The sequence below is a fragment of the Panthera pardus genome, unplaced genomic scaffold, assembly GCF_024362965.1.
Source record: "Panthera pardus isolate Hobbes unplaced genomic scaffold, ASM2436296v1 HiC_scaffold_25, whole genome shotgun sequence".
Lineage (NCBI taxonomy): Eukaryota > Metazoa > Chordata > Mammalia > Carnivora > Felidae > Panthera > Panthera pardus.
The window spans coordinates 65,209,471-65,224,821 of NW_026526821.1; the positions used below are offsets into that span (position 1 = coordinate 65,209,471).

Genomic DNA, 15,351 nt, shown 5'->3' on the forward strand with positions numbered 1-15,351 from the left:
TTGGCCAAACAATGCATTCCTTTATAAAGATAAATTTTCAATTTATTCCCATTTGAGATATTACAGCATTGTGTTTGGACACATGCCACATGGGTGAAGTGCACTGTATACTGAGGCCTTGTCCACCTTAGTGGACACCACAGTGGTTTAGAGCCCTGAAGAACAGCCTGAGGCGGCCTCTGAGAGGCGACTTGGACCGTGCCTGGGAGGCGGGATGGAGGGGGTACCTGGCAGCTTAAGGCAGTGCGTGTTGTGCCCTCTTGCAGTCTTCTGCATCTCTTCTGTCTGTTCAGCACATGTTCAGGTTTAGGCCCAGTCCACACGGTACATAATGAAACACCAACGATAATCTCAAGAGGTGGCATGGCATGTCTTGGAGTTCTCCGAGAACAGAGATGGAGAATGAGCAGTTTATACCCTGGAGGTATGCTGCCTTGTGTTTAGTAGGTGCTCAGAAAGTATCTGCCAAAGATTGATTGGCATTTATGAAATGAAGGTACCAAACTTAGACTTAGCCGGGCAGGGCCTGAAGGCTCTCGGATGCAGGACTGCCCATCCTTAGGAAGCCAGTTTATTTCAGAATAGTTACTTAGTTTTCCTCTGATGTGGCAAACCAAGAATTTGACGCAGAGCAGAGGAACAGTAAAATTCATGTGAATCTGGAAATGCACCTCTTTTCCAGGCATTTATTTGGAGTTTCCTGGCATTGGATTGTTTGTAGGTCAGTATTGCAAGAGAGTGCACATTTTTTACATAATACTGTGGTTGAAAGCAGGGTTTCCTTACCAGCTCACTGATTATTTCACTAAGTAAGGAATTAGTCAGAAGGCAATTGAAAAGTCTTTTGTTTTCATTGTTCATAAGAGACTGCGATGGTTTGCCTGCACTTTACATCATTGGTGGATAGATCTCCCCTGTGGAATTCTTAAAAGAAGGGTCATGAACATGTGTAAACCTCAGCTAGTCTGTATCCAGGATGAAGAGAAGTAATCTATTTGGGTGAGCCTCATCAGTGGTGAACCATCTAATTTATAAGCATGCCTTCTGTGCTAGGTCCAGTAAAGGATTCAGAAAGAGACCTCAGGAGCCACTGGAGGAACCAAGACCACAAAAAAGTGTTGACTTGGATTGTCTGGTGGTACTCACCTACCTCATAATTCAGACAGTCTTAGCTGGGCAGAACCAAAATTATATTAAATACATGGACTGATACGTCTAATTAATCAGTCATTATTATTGACTGGCTGTTACATACAAGGTGTAAGTCCTGCTCTCATGGCCTGAGAAAGTCTCGTTGAAGAAGTAGGGTAGAAAAATAGCACTGAGGCAAATAACCCTGTATGCATTCACAATATATGCCAATGGTATAAGTTTATAGTGCACAGGATATGATTACTCATTCTCTTGGGGAGGCTTGAGGACTGCCATGAGTTCACTGGAGAAAGGGTTCTGTAAATGCTGTCTTCACTGGAAGGGACGTCGCCAAGGAGGAGGAGAATAGGAAGTGTTTGAAATGTGGAGAGGAGGCCCTGGGAGCAGAGTTGCCTAGATGGTTCAGAAGTGACAAAGACCAGGGACGGCTTGCAAGATGAAGTGAAATCAAGTCAAGTAGGAGGCAGTGAGATAGACTGAAATTTGGATCACCACCAGATGGGGAGGTTCTAGTGTGAACTACTCAAAACATGATCCCCAGACTAGCAGTATTGCAGTGGATTGCAGAGATCCAGAATCTTGGGTCCCAATCTGGACCTACAGACTCAGAATTTGGGGATTTGGGGTCCAGGAATCTGTGTTCTTAAAAAAGCGTCCTTTTGATTCTTCTGTACACTGAAGTTTGAAAAGCACCATTACAGATAGTTTGGGCTTTGTTCCAAATGACAGTGGAGACCCTTTGAAGGCTCTGGAGTAGAGAGGTGGCCTGTTTTTTAGTGAGCTAGCAAACCAGGGCCTTGGGGACATGGTCTTCAATCTGTACGCTTCTTCAGTATTCTCACTTGTAATTCTCACTCACCTGCTGGTCACCACCTGCACGAGAAAACCTCTCCAAATTGCCAGTCATTTAAGTGTGGGAGCTGAAGTCATATAAATGCTCTTTGAAGTGGTTTCTGAAGGCTGAGGGTAGGTCCTGTCTGGGTAGTGATGTGGTGTGCATCTATGGTAGGTTTCTGTAAGTAGGGGTTTTGTTTTAATGCGTGTGTTATGCAAAAACTTAGCTAAGTCACCAATGATAGCAAACACCTTTATGGTGCTTTATAGTTTAAAACGTAGTACAAAGGACTGATTTGAAATGAGTCCATCACTGAGTGAGCCACGTGCCAGCCACCAAATAAAAGGAGGCTTGTGAATGAAAAATTAGAACTAATATTTTCCTTAGCAGTTTTGGTTTTTGTTTTTGTTTTTGTTTCCAGACCCAAGCACCTATAGTAAAGGTAATCTGTTTTCTGTGCAGTCACTACTATCGGATCTTGATTTTGATAGTTGGGGAAGCCAACGTCCGTGTTTGTCCAGGCTCACACAACCAATAAGCAGCTGAGTTAGGATTCAAACGCAGGCAATCTGGGTCCAAAGGCTGAGCTCAGACCACTACACCAAGCAGGTGAGAGTGTGGATGGAGAACGATATCAGAACATTAAAAAACACCCACTGACAAGGTACCACAAATAGGATTTGACTATAGTCCAGTCATACCCTATTCCTGTTGAGGTGTGCAAGTTCCTGAGTCTTTTTTTCCCCCTCATTCGTGGCATTAAATGAATCTATTTAGAGAATGGATTTCTACATTTAAAGAAACCAGCTTTCTAGCCAAATTAAATTTGTTGCCCCCGCTCCCGGTCTGCATCAGAGCTACAACTCAACCCGAAACTCTCTCTTGCTTTGTCCCTATCACCACCTTTCCCGGTCATTAAGAACAAAAGGTTTGTGAACAGATTAAACCTACGCTGTTTGTGTTCCGCTTTTTGAGTACCTATACCTGTTTAGTACAGGCTACCTGGTGTCGATCGGAGTCCGTGCCCATAGATTTTTGAAAGCAACACATGCCAGAATTTAGCACTTTCTTACAATAGCACAACCGTAGCTAAACAATTCCTTTGAGAGGGCCCTGTGCTATTACATCAAATATTTAGAAGTTTATCTCACCACACCGCCTGGCATTCTGAGTAAACGTGGGCAGTAGTATGGAGATCAAAGAATTTAATAATCAAAAAACCACCTTTCACGCTCTATCTGCCATCAAATGAGAGTATTAGTGAAGTGGTATGGAAATCCTCTTTAGCACGCCTGCAGCCACCAACCATGCCACTTAAGATTTAAAACAATGTGATTGAGCGTTCAGAATCCACAGGATTGAGTTGTATGGGTACGTTAGTGTATTATTTCCAAGTTGCCAGTTTCCCCCAGATTAGCACATTTTCATTTCGGCTTTATTAAAGGAGTCAGAACATGAAAGGGGATTTAGCACAGTGGAGATGTCAACCACGCTTCCTTGCCATCATGGAGTGCTTATTTGGTTCAAGGCAGCCATGCATGTGAGTCCAACAACGTGACTATGGGACTAAAAGTCAAGCCAAGTGGGATTGATAGAAAGGAAAAGACAGAAATACAATGATGCAGTGAAACCACAGCTCTCTAGCCCCGGGTGGGAACTTCAGGCCCTTGATTTGATTTCGTATGGCCCTACAGTTGCAAAACGCACGACACAACACAGTATCAGCTACACAGTAAGTGCTTTCGTACAGCATTACTGGAATGGCTTGGATGAGCCCAGCATGGTGTTAAGCATTGCAGAGACGCAGCCAGATGCAGGGGACGGGGCTCTGATCACTCCAGGAGACGCCTCCTGTTGTGGAAAGCCATGGTTTTCATGAGAACACACTCTGTCCGTCAGAGTGCTAGAATGGAGGAAGCTGGAAACCTTTGGTTCAGGAATTTACATTCTAGGATCTTGTTACAGATGATCAGCTCTGTCTGCTACCCAGAGCCGGGAGACGTGGGGGGCAGCTTTCCTTTTCTTCACGTTTGGTGCGGATCAACCTGAATATCTCCATCTAAGCAGGTTCCGTATTCTTCCCACAATTGAAGGGAAATATTGATGTACCTTCTCCATTCAGAGTCACCTACCTGGTATTTGCTTATCTTTAAAGCTGGCACAAGAACTTTGCATAATCTTTGGAAAGAAAAGAAAGGTAAGAAAGGAGCTACTTGTAAAGGGAACAATTCAGTTAACTGGTCAGTTGTTTTGTATACACAAGATTGAAAAAAACTTTCCTTGATTGCTTTTCACTGAATAGACTTGGTCACTTTACCATGAATGTGGGTACGTTCTAATCCTCTGAGTGGTGAGCTGGATTTTTCTCTAAATAGAATCAAGTAAGCACAGAAACAAAAACAAAGATAGAGAAACAGAAAAAACAATAGCAACAGCAATAACCTGCTTCAAGGACTGACCTAACCCAGGACCACAGGCTTTATTTGCAGGGTAGTAGGTGCATGAGCTCCCTGGAAATCACACCTCAATATGACCTCTATAGGTGCTGCTTTTTGTGTTGGGCCCAGAAAACGATAAGGTGACGGCTTAGTTTCTGGAATCAGAGCAGCAGCTAAATGAGTTGTTTCAGTCCTGTGTGGGGTCCATCTCTAGCACCAAAACTGAGCATCTCAGCTAGTTCTTTACTCAGCTGCACATGCACCGAGCCTAGACAAGATGGGGTTACACAAGACAGGGATGTCCTGAGCCCCACCTATTGGTGCTTATGACCTAACAAAGACACAGGAAGGCTTATGCATGAGAAACAAGCAGAGTTGGATACAGTCACACACTGGATTGGGAGGAACAGCCTGAGCTCATGGGAAGAACATTGGTAAAGAACAAGACTATGATGTGGACCTTGGCTGGGTTGGGAAAATGGAGTTAGAACAAAAATACTTTTATTCCTATGCTTAAAAACACTTAGAAGGAACATTCCAGAGGTCCTTAACATTGGCTTCAAACAGCCAACAACTGGTGACAATGGGCTCCAATGAACAGGCAGTGTCTTTTTCCTCTTTAAATGATCTCTTGGTATCATCAAAGACAGATTTGGCCTATGTCACCATCTTGCCCAGAATGGGAAGACCAGATTCTGGATGGGCAGTAGGCATAGCACAGAGCCTAAAACCTCTGCTGGGTGACTGGGCCACTAAGTTGAGCAAACGAGTGAGGGGCAAGGTTCCTAACACCTTGGTGCTTTCCTGGAGTCCAGGTCAACAGCCAAGGAGAGAGGACAGTCATCAGATGCTATACCACAGGAGTGGCACTTGATGAACAAAACAGCCAATGGGGGAAACCAGGAAGAAGGACCTTGGGTTTTGTGAGGTGCCACTGAGGTACAAGACAGTGACGCTCTGATGATGTGGTGAAGTGGAAGAGACTCAGCAAAGCCACACTGCTATCCTTTTCACTGTTCCCCATTGAAACCCTCTTGATTCTATCATTTTCAAAATGGCAACTGGGGCACCTGGTTGGCTCAGTCAGTTAAGCGTCCAACTCTTGATTTCGACTCAGGTTATGATCTCCTTGTTCGTGAGTTCGAGCCCTGCGTCGCACTCTGTGCTAGCAGCATGGAGCCTGCTTGGGATTCTGTCTCCTCTCTCTCTCTATCCCACCCCTGCTTGTGCTGTCTCTCCCTCTGTCTCTCCCTCCCTCCTTCCATCTCTCTCTCTCTCTCTCTCTCTCTCTCTCTCTCTCTCTCTCTCTCAAAATAATATTAAAATGGGGAGGGGAATTAACGACATGCCATTATTCCCACTTAACTTCAGACACTGCCCTTGTTCATGGCAGGAAGACACTCCAGCAGCCAACATTGTGGACATGTAGCCTGTTTGGGGGCTGTTCCATACGTACTGTCGTGTCATGTCATAGAAGCTTCTTTCTCATAAGATGTTGATGACCGCTGTAAAAGGAAAGTGTTCTCTGATGTATTGAATGCACACCCTTCCTCTTGCCCCTGGCTTTCACACAGTTGAAAGTGCGTGGTGCAGGTTGGCAGTAACTTGAAGTTGTTCTCTGAGCAAAGTGAAGCTCTAGTCAGAGGCAGGAAATGTTTATTTGAACTTTATTGGGTGAGTCAGTTTGCTACAGCTTTAGGTCACTTTAAACTTGGGGCATCCTGTGTATGTCAAATAATCATAGTTTTAAGCAATTGGAGACAAACATCAGATGTACCTGAATGAAGCTTAGACCTTCTCAACCGGCAAACTGTCAAGTGGAATTTTTACTATTTGGCCAATTCTGATTAAGGCTTTCCCACATGAAAATAAGCATCTCCCCTTTTACCCAAAGTAGGGTGGACTCTACCCTCGATTGCTTCTAGAAGATCGTTACAAGACACAGCCATGTGAAAACCCACTCTCTATTTCCCATGCTACCATTGCTGTTGGCAGAATCGGTTATTGTGATAGGCATTCAGTTGAGATAAATCTGAATTTGAGGAAATATCACAACAAGGTCATTACACTCAAGTAAGGCCTTTGAACGATGGGAGACGAAAGGAAGAGAAGGCCTATGAGAAGAAGGACTGAGAATGTGTGAAAATAATTTTTTGTAGACAACATTATTTAAGTGATAATTATTTTTGTTATTGCATCGGGACGCTGACATCACTAATCCTAATTCTTATTCACACGAGACTCTTCTCTATTAATTGAGAGTTGAGTCTCCAGCGAGAAAAAGGATGTTTCCTGTGATGATGGCTTGCTTTCTTTGTGGGGAAATACAATTGTTGGGGCACCTGGGTGGCTCAGTCAGTTAAGCGTCTGACTTCAGCTCAGGTCATGATCTCATGGTTCATGAGTTTGAGCCCCGCGTCAGGCTCTGTGCTGACAGCTCAGAGCCTGGAACCTGCTCCGGATTCTGTGTCTTCCTCTCTCTGCCCCTCCCCCACTCTCACTCTGTCTCTCTTTCTCAAAAACATTAAAAAAATAAAAAACAAATTAAAAATTGTTTTGGTTAAGTTTCCCAGAGTGATTGGATTTTTCCTTTGGTTCTACCAAGGAGGTGTAATAGAGAGGAGGAAGGATGGCTTGTTATTCTTGTTCAAAGATAATGAAGTATTTAGGACAGTGGCAATAGGGAACAGTGGGAATAACTTCAGGCTGCCTTCTACCACTCCATCTTGAAGTCTGCTTCCAGAATAGCTTTGCATAAAATCAGCTTTCTTTATGCCATTTCACAACTCAGAAATATTTCTAGGGTTCTTTGGTTCCTCCCTGTGTCTTCAGAACCACTTCCTCCCTGTACCACCCCCACCACCCAATCTGTCTTCCTACCCACATCCAGAGTTTATGCCATTTCCTAGATAGCAAGTTTTTTCCACCTGCTTGCTCCCAGCCTCCCCATCCCCACATGCAGTGTCCCTTTCTGTTTCCCTCTGTCCTCGAGGGCTGTTCCTTTCACTTGCCAGGACTTCTCCTCCACCCGCCCCCCCCCCCTCCTGACTCTAATTCAGATTTGTGTCATCCAAATTCCTATAGAAATGGCCACTTCGACCAGGACCAGTGATATTATGGAAAATAAAATATAAAAAGGATTTTCCCATGACTGTTTCCTATAATGATCATAAGTGCTAAGGCCTGGATGACAGATGATTACTCTCTATGGTGGCTAGAAAGTAATGACCCAGATACATAGCTTTCACGATCTGATTCGTACATAACAATAGAACATTTTGTGTTGCTTTTTGTGGTTTCCCGTGTTCAGTTTCTAGTTCTTTGAAACCAAAGCCTTGGCTTATGTTATCTTTCATATCCCCCCAAGTACCCACTCCAGGGCTGGACACCCAAGAAAGACCTGTTGAACTGATAGATTAAATGGTGTAGATGTGGAGGGGTCAAGGAGATGTCACAGAGTGTGACGTGAGGATCCATGATTCCCTTAGATGGTGCATTGGAGAAATCGTTCATCCTGTCACTGGCACATCAAAGGAGGACTGTTCCAAGTCCAGTCTTTTGTTGGGCACTCATGTGAAATTGATTCAAAAGCGATAGAATCTTTGCACATATAAACAGCTAACAAATGATGGAGAATGTGCGTCCAAACAAATCCAATTGGCAGGACATGTGGTGCTGTTGAGAGGAAGCCTCTGGCTATCCATCACACCTTGAAAGATGAACAGGGCAGGCCCAGCTTTCCCTTCAAAGGCAGGAAAGGTTAGCGCTCTGGGAAAACAGAGCCCAATGGGAATTTCAAACACACGGTGTGGCCCTTCCGGCTTGTAGGTCATTATTAACTATTCTTACCCTAAATGGCCATGACATATAATCTCTTTCCTAATTTTATTATTTTACTTACTATCACAAGACCGTAACTTTTTAGACATTCAGGTGAGATTAAGGGAGGAGGAGGTGGAATAAGGCTTTTAAAACCTTTGGTTACCTCAGAAAACATATTTGCTTACTTTACCAGGAAGTTGGATTTTTGTTTTGTTTTGTTTTCTACTGATGCCAAGAGGGGATTAACGAGTAGCTGCTGGGTTTGCCAGCTTTCTTTTGATTTCAGTTTATGTAATTAAGCAGTTCCCAGAATGACTTGAGGTTCTCATTATGCATCAAAACATGCTTCTCAGATGTGTTAGGTGTGGAGGTCAGAAAGGATCCAAACTCACTGAACAGAGGGAGGGGGAGTGAAAAACTGATCTTGCTTTAGCAGCAGTCCATCCTATCTAAAAAGGGTTGATTCTGCTTTGGGGCCATGTACACTGAGGTATATTGAGTAGAAAGGTTAAAACAGAAGTTCAGAATGAGCTAATGTTGGAATAACTCAAAGTGAGGTTAACAATAGAAATAACACGGGAAACCAGCTCTGATTTACTGTTGAATTTCCAGCAACTAGAGCCTCACGCATGGTGGATGTTCAAGAACTTGTGCATTCGACAAAGACACACTAGTAACCCACTAGGTGCCGGGCTCCATTCTAGCTGCTGGAGATACAGTAAGGGATTTAACCTCCCTCAGGATGTTCACATGAGTAGGCACAAGACAACCTGCCCGAGACATGGGGAGGAAACCAGCCTAAAAAGCCAAGGGAGCCAAGCGTTTGCAGGAAGAGGATGTGATCACAAGAAAATGCTGCTAAAAGGACAGGAAAATGAAGAGTTGGTAATGGTGGCAGCTATACAGCCATCAGTGACAATAGGAATAGGCCACCTTCACAGAGTACCAGTCGTGAACCATGCATCTTAACATATAATTTCATCCCCCGTAAGACACCTGTAAGGCAGGTCCTATGTCATCTGCTTTTTACAGATGAGAAAACTGAGGACAGAATTGAAGTCATTTGCCCGAGCTCAGATAGCCAGTAAGTGACAGATTCAGGAGGGAGCTCTTCTCTGTCACTCCATGGACCCTGTTCTTAAATGCTGTGTGTCTGGGGTTGGTGGAATAAAAAGCAGTCAGGGAGTGGAGAGGGGCATGGGGAAGCGAAGTTTTCTCCTCCTGAAAGATTTGGATTCTTTCAAAGTCAGCTGAGGAAATGCAGCGTTGTTGCTAAAGCCCAAGTCCGGGCTGGTGACCATAGGAAGGCACTGTAGCAGTTGTTTCTGATGGTGTGTTTCAGCTAGAGCAGGGCAGCGTCGGATACGTGACACAGCTGCACTGCTGGGTGGAAAGGCTTGCCCCCAGTGCTTCAGGGCTGCGGTTCTCAGAGTGGGGTCCCCAGACCAACAGCGTTGACATCACCTGGGAACTTGTTAGAGATGCAGATTCTCAGATTCACCACCCCAGGTTTTCCAAATCAAAACCTCGGGGGACGAGGGGTGGAATCCATGTTCTAACAAGTCTTTGTGTGATTCTGATACACAAACCCGTGTTCTTGGGGTATCCTTGAAACCAGAAGAGGGAAAATCCGAACAGCTTATAATCCATGTATCTCACAGATGCAAAACACCTTGGCAGAAACCAGATGGAAGACTGATTCTGAACCCTGGCTGCACGTTGAGGTCACATGGGAAGCTTTGAACACTACCAATGCCCGAGTCCCACCCTCAGAAATCCTGGTGTCATTGGGCTGGGGTCAGCCTGGGCATTTGGTTCTTGTAATGAAGGCTTGAATGGGGAGTGGATGATTGAGTGAATGGTTGGCAAGGCAGCCTGTGTATTTTTGAGTTAGAGTCATACTTAGGGGAGAAAACAAGGCAGGTCTTGAAGGGGAAAGAAGACAAATGGAAGAGAAGCCAGACCTTAGGCCCTTTGTGAATACCAGTACAGCTTGAATAAATCTGGACACTGTTGTGGGAGGAGAAGGCAGTCTGAATTCATAAGAATTCTTAACGGGGGACTTATTTTCAGAGCACTTCCAATTGTAAAGTAAATATGCTATCAAGACTGCTTCATGAATAAAGAAGTATTGTGATTTTTAGTCAGTCTTAATGGAAGTGTTTCTACTAATTTTGGTTGAAAACAGTATGCTCACCTCCTCCTGGCAGCTTCACTCAGACTCTGTCTATATGTTAAGAATGTGCTCTGTTTCTCTGGCCTCTCCAACATCAATGTTTTCCCTTTGCTCCATGAACATTCCTCCCCCGCTGAGCTGCTTAGCTCCTGTCCTGGGCATTCTCACTCTGTCCCCAAATCCTGGGATTTGTTCATGCCCTCCACCCCCGCATCCTCATTTTCTCAGGCCCTAGCTCTGTCCAGAATCCACCATGGTCCCTGGCTTAGAGAACCCGCCCTTCTCTTGCTCTTTCATCTTTAAGACACTCTGCTCCTATTTTGCTTTTCATTCTGCCCATTTCTCATCTCTACCCCTGGATGGTAAGTTCTGCAGGGACAGTGCTGGCTCGTCATTCTTTGTCTCCTACCCAGCCCAGCACCCCACACCCCCACAGCCTTAGGAAATGGTAGTCAAGAAATTCACCGCAAAGTGAATATCCATCTATCTGCCTCGCACATGCTCACGTAACGTGCTCACGTAGGGCAGATAAAGAAGGCCCCTCCTCCCATGAGGTAGGAGTGTGGTCGGGCCATTCAGAAGGCTGCCTTGAGGGAGGAATCCACGGGAAAATGTGCCAAGATGGGAATCCCAGAAGGAACCTCCTCCAGAGTGAAAAGTGGCCCTCACAGAAGGGGCACTTGCAGCCTCATTACTTTGTAGTAGTTTCCTAGGACTGCCTTTAACATATCACCACCAGTTTGGGAACTTAAAACAATAGAAATCCAGTCTCTCACAGCTCTAGAGGCCAGAAGTCTGGAACCAGTGTCACTGGGCCAAAATCAAGGTGTGGGCTGGGTCCTGCTCTCTCCCAAGGCCCCAGGGGAGAGTCCGTCTTTGCCTCTTCCAGCTTCTGGTGGCCGCCATGTTCTTTGGCTTGGGACTACATCACAGTCGCTACCTCTGAGGCCACATTGCCTTCTCCCTGCTTCAAAAAACTCCCCCCTGCCTTTCTCTTATAAGGACAACTGTGACTGCATTTAGGGCCCACCCTGGTGATCCAGAATAACTTCTCATCTCAAGATCCTTAGCACATCTGCAAAGTCCTTTTTTGCTAAGGTCACATTTGCACATTAAGGGATTAGGACATGGATTTCTTCTGGGGAGCCATTATCCAACCTACCCCACGTGTAAAGGTAACTGGAGCTTCCAAAGGGGCAGAGATTTGCCCAAGGACACACTCCAAGGTCGTCACAGAAATCAGACAAAGACCCAAGTCTCCTTTCTGTCAGCTTTGGGCTTTCTCCACTAGACTAAGCTGATGTTCATAAAAATAAAACAGAGGAAGAGATTTAAAATAACACCTCATACCCTAATCCGTGTGCTGTCTGCATTATTTGTCTTCTGTCTGGATTGGGTGCTACCAGCACTCATTCACCTCCGCACCCTCTTCCCCCTCGAGTTCTGTTGTGTCGGGCTCACGATACCCTCTCTGACCTGCGTGGGCAGCTGCGGTAGAAATACCTAAATGGCATTTTCTGTTCTCCTTTCAGGACCGCCTCTTTTTTGTCATGGAGTATGTCAATGGTGGAGACCTCATGTTCCAGATTCAGCGCTCTCGAAAATTCGATGAGCCTCGTTCCCGGTTCTATGCTGCAGAGGTTACGTCAGCCCTCATGTTCCTCCACCAACATGGAGTCATCTACAGGTAGCTCTTCCCTCCTCCTCCGCCTCCCTTCCCTGACAGCGAAAAAATAAAGAATTCTGCAGGCACTTGAACTGACTTTGGCTCCTGCCCAACTGGTCTCTTAGCAACCCGCTTTAGATTAGTTGTTTGTTCCAATTTGCTCACAGAGGACTTTTTGGGGGGCTGTTTATCACTGTGAATGTTAATATTTGAATAGCCCCGGGAGATCTGGCCCACCGTTTGTGCCAGTTTTGATTGAAAGCCCAAACACAACATTTTAAAGGCTTGGCGCCGAGCGACCTTGGGGTGACCTTCATTTCTCTCTCTCCCCACCCTCTTCCTTCAACATCAGGGCATTCTCCTTACTTTTTCCTTCTGTGCCATGAACTTCCTCCCTTCCCAACCTCTTGCCACTTCCTGAGTTTGTTTGGCTTAGTTGTCTCCAGCAGATAGAATCAGAGAAGGAGGAGTTGCTTGGGGGTCTCTGGGTTTATGATTCAAGGAGGAGGAGGGGAAGGGAGCTAGACAATATCCAACAGGAAGTGACTGCAGATCATCCAGTCCCTTACTGCCGCCCTGTCCCTTTTCTAAGAAAACACACACACACACACACACACTGATTTTCCAGTAAGGGAGCAGGGCTATTTACGCAGGCTCTTCTGTGAGGTCAGGAATTCTGGGGGGAGTAAATATTTATAATTAGCAATAAGGACACTAAAGTTCCTTAAGGTTTTCTCAATGACTGTCCATTGCTTTTGCTCCCCCCCCCCTTTTTTTAATTGAGTTGAATAATAGCTGGCTGGGTTCAACCTAGAACTTAGTCACCAAAACTTTTCTGACTCTCTCCTGGGAATAGTGCTCTGAGTAAATGCTCTTGAAGGGGTTCTGACCAACCGACCCCCAGACTTCCTTTCTACTGATGAGTCTTAGTTTCCTAAAGTATGCATCTCTCTGCTCAAAAATAGTCAGGACCTCCCCATGGCCTACATAATAAAGCCCATGCTCTTTAGCCCCTAGTCATGGCCCTCCGCATCTTGCGTCCATGTATTTGTTTCCTATTGCTCCGTAACAAAATACCACAGACTTCGGGGCTTAAAACAGCACTCATTTATTATCTCCCAGTTTCCATGGGTCAGGAGTTCAGACATCGTGTGCCCCAGCTCTCTGCTCGGGGTCTCTCTGCTGTGATCGGGGTGTCAGGCCAGGCTGCCTGCTTGTCTGAAGTGTGGGGTCCTCTTCTTAGCTCATGTGCTTGTAGGCAGAATTCATTTCTTTGAAGCACATGGCTGGCTTCTTCAAGACCAGCAAGAAAGAAAACCTTTCTTGCTTTGAGTCTCTACCTTCAGGGAAGGCTTGGGTTCTCTTTTCAAAGGATCACATGATTAGATCAGGACTGTCCAGGATCATCTCCCTTTGGTTCCACTCAAATGATTAGGGACCTTTATTATCTCTGCAAAAGTCCTTTTTCCTATAATGTCACATAATCACAATAGTGATAGCGTATCTTTTCCACCTTCTTTTGGTTAGAGTTAAGTCACAGCTGCCACCATACTTGGGGGAGGGGTTACGGGATTATACCAGTGTGTGACTCAGTGGGGCTCAGCTTAGGCTGTATCTGCTCTATAGCCCAGGACACCTTTCTCTCCTTACTCCCCATAGCACCTTGTTTTGACCTCGCCAAGGTTCGTAGCTTTTCTCAAACTCACCTGCCAATTCCCAATTTCCCATGCTTATTCCCTCCCCTGTCCAGCCCAGAGGCCTCACACAACACTGCCTGCCTGCACAAAGCCTGGTCTCACCAGCCAGAGCAGGTCTTTCCAGGCTGGACACTTCCATTTGCAATTTGGGAATGAATGGGATTTGAGACTTGCGTCGCTGCGCCTACCGCTGTCCACCTTGTGTTAGCAGTAGGCATCGCTGTGGATCCCCAAGTTGCAAACAACCTTAAAGGACCATTTCTTCTTCTCCTCCTCCTCCTCCTCCTCCTCCTCCTCCTCCTCCTCCTCCTCCTCCTCCTCCCCCTTCTTCCCCTCCTCAATCATCTTATTTTACATACTCTTCTTGTCTTACACATAGTAAATATTCAACAAATGACCATTGACTTCAATTAGTTTAAGACCCTAATCTCTGCCCCCAGAGCAGCTCACAAGCCAGTGCCAGATACAGGAGTTACATATGCAAAGGGCTCACCCATCCTGCAAGGCAGTGCACTGTTAGGTGCCAGTGGCAGGAGGAAGAATTTCTGTCCTTTGAGATGTCATCCCCATTCCATCCCTGTTAGGAGTGGGTATAAACTGTCCAGTTTACTGGCAGGGATTCAGAGACTCCCCTTAAATAGCTTGCCCAAGGCCCTACTTGGTCAGTGACAGACCCGGGAAGTCTAAGTGACTGATAAGCAAGCTCGTGCTGTACGCCATGACACCTGTTACTCTGCCTTTTCAGGTCCAAGTCCAGACTCTTAGGCTTGTCATCCCAGGTATTCCAAAACTTGACTTTCCCTTACATTTCTACTTTTCTCCTTTCCAAGTCTGTCTCATCACAGTTGTGAACACTTGGTCTATCGGCTTTTATGCACTGTACCTTCCCCTCCACCCCCCCCCCTCCTTCCCACCTCCCTGACCCTTTCTCCTCAGTCTCTGTATTACCCAGCCCAGCTGCTTCTCCCTTCCAACATCCATTCTCTAAATGCTGGTTTTCCCCAGGGCCTTCATCCCTCCTTACTCCCACCCTAAATACTCTGCCCGAGCGATTTCAACATTTACATGCTTTCAGATGACTCCTGTGTGCCAGCGACTCTATGTCACTATATCCAGTCCCCAGTTATCCCCAGACCCCCAAACAAGATCTCTATCCCAAACCTCTCTCTCTCAAGAGTTGACCTTGGGGGCCTTCTTCCTTCTTCCCAGGTGAGTTTCCAGTAGTTTACTGACCTGACTCCCTCACCGATTCTTGGTGTCCCATCGTTCCTCTCTGTCCTCCCTCCGTTTGCTGCCCAGCATTCTTTGAAAGCACACAATTGTCACATGCTCCCCTTTTTAGCATCCTTCAGCCCTTAAAGATAAAGCACAGTCCCCTTTTCTGGTCTTCAGACTCCCTCATGCCCTGGCCCTGTTGTGCAGAGGTCTGTAGTCTGGACATGGCTTAGCAGTGAAGGTCACAGGCAGTGAGTGGAGGATGGCATCCAGGTCAGCTCTGCTTCTGTGGGTGGTTTCAGCCCAGGAGAGGGGTGCTTTTTCTACCCAGAGGAGATGCCTTACTGTGT

General features: G+C 45.9%; 1 protein-coding gene across 2 annotated transcripts in view; it reads left to right on the forward strand.

Annotated features, from left to right (window-relative positions):
• The window catches only part of PRKCE (protein kinase C epsilon), a 497,287-nt gene that overhangs the window by 397,673 nt on the left and 84,263 nt on the right, over positions 1-15,351 (forward strand). For both annotated transcript variants that reach the window (XM_019469523.2, XM_019469455.2), the window contains exon 11: positions 11,956-12,110. In XM_019469523.2, coding sequence (XP_019325068.1) covers positions 11,956-12,110 — 155 coding nt within the window. The remainder of the gene's footprint in view (positions 1-11,955; positions 12,111-15,351) is intronic.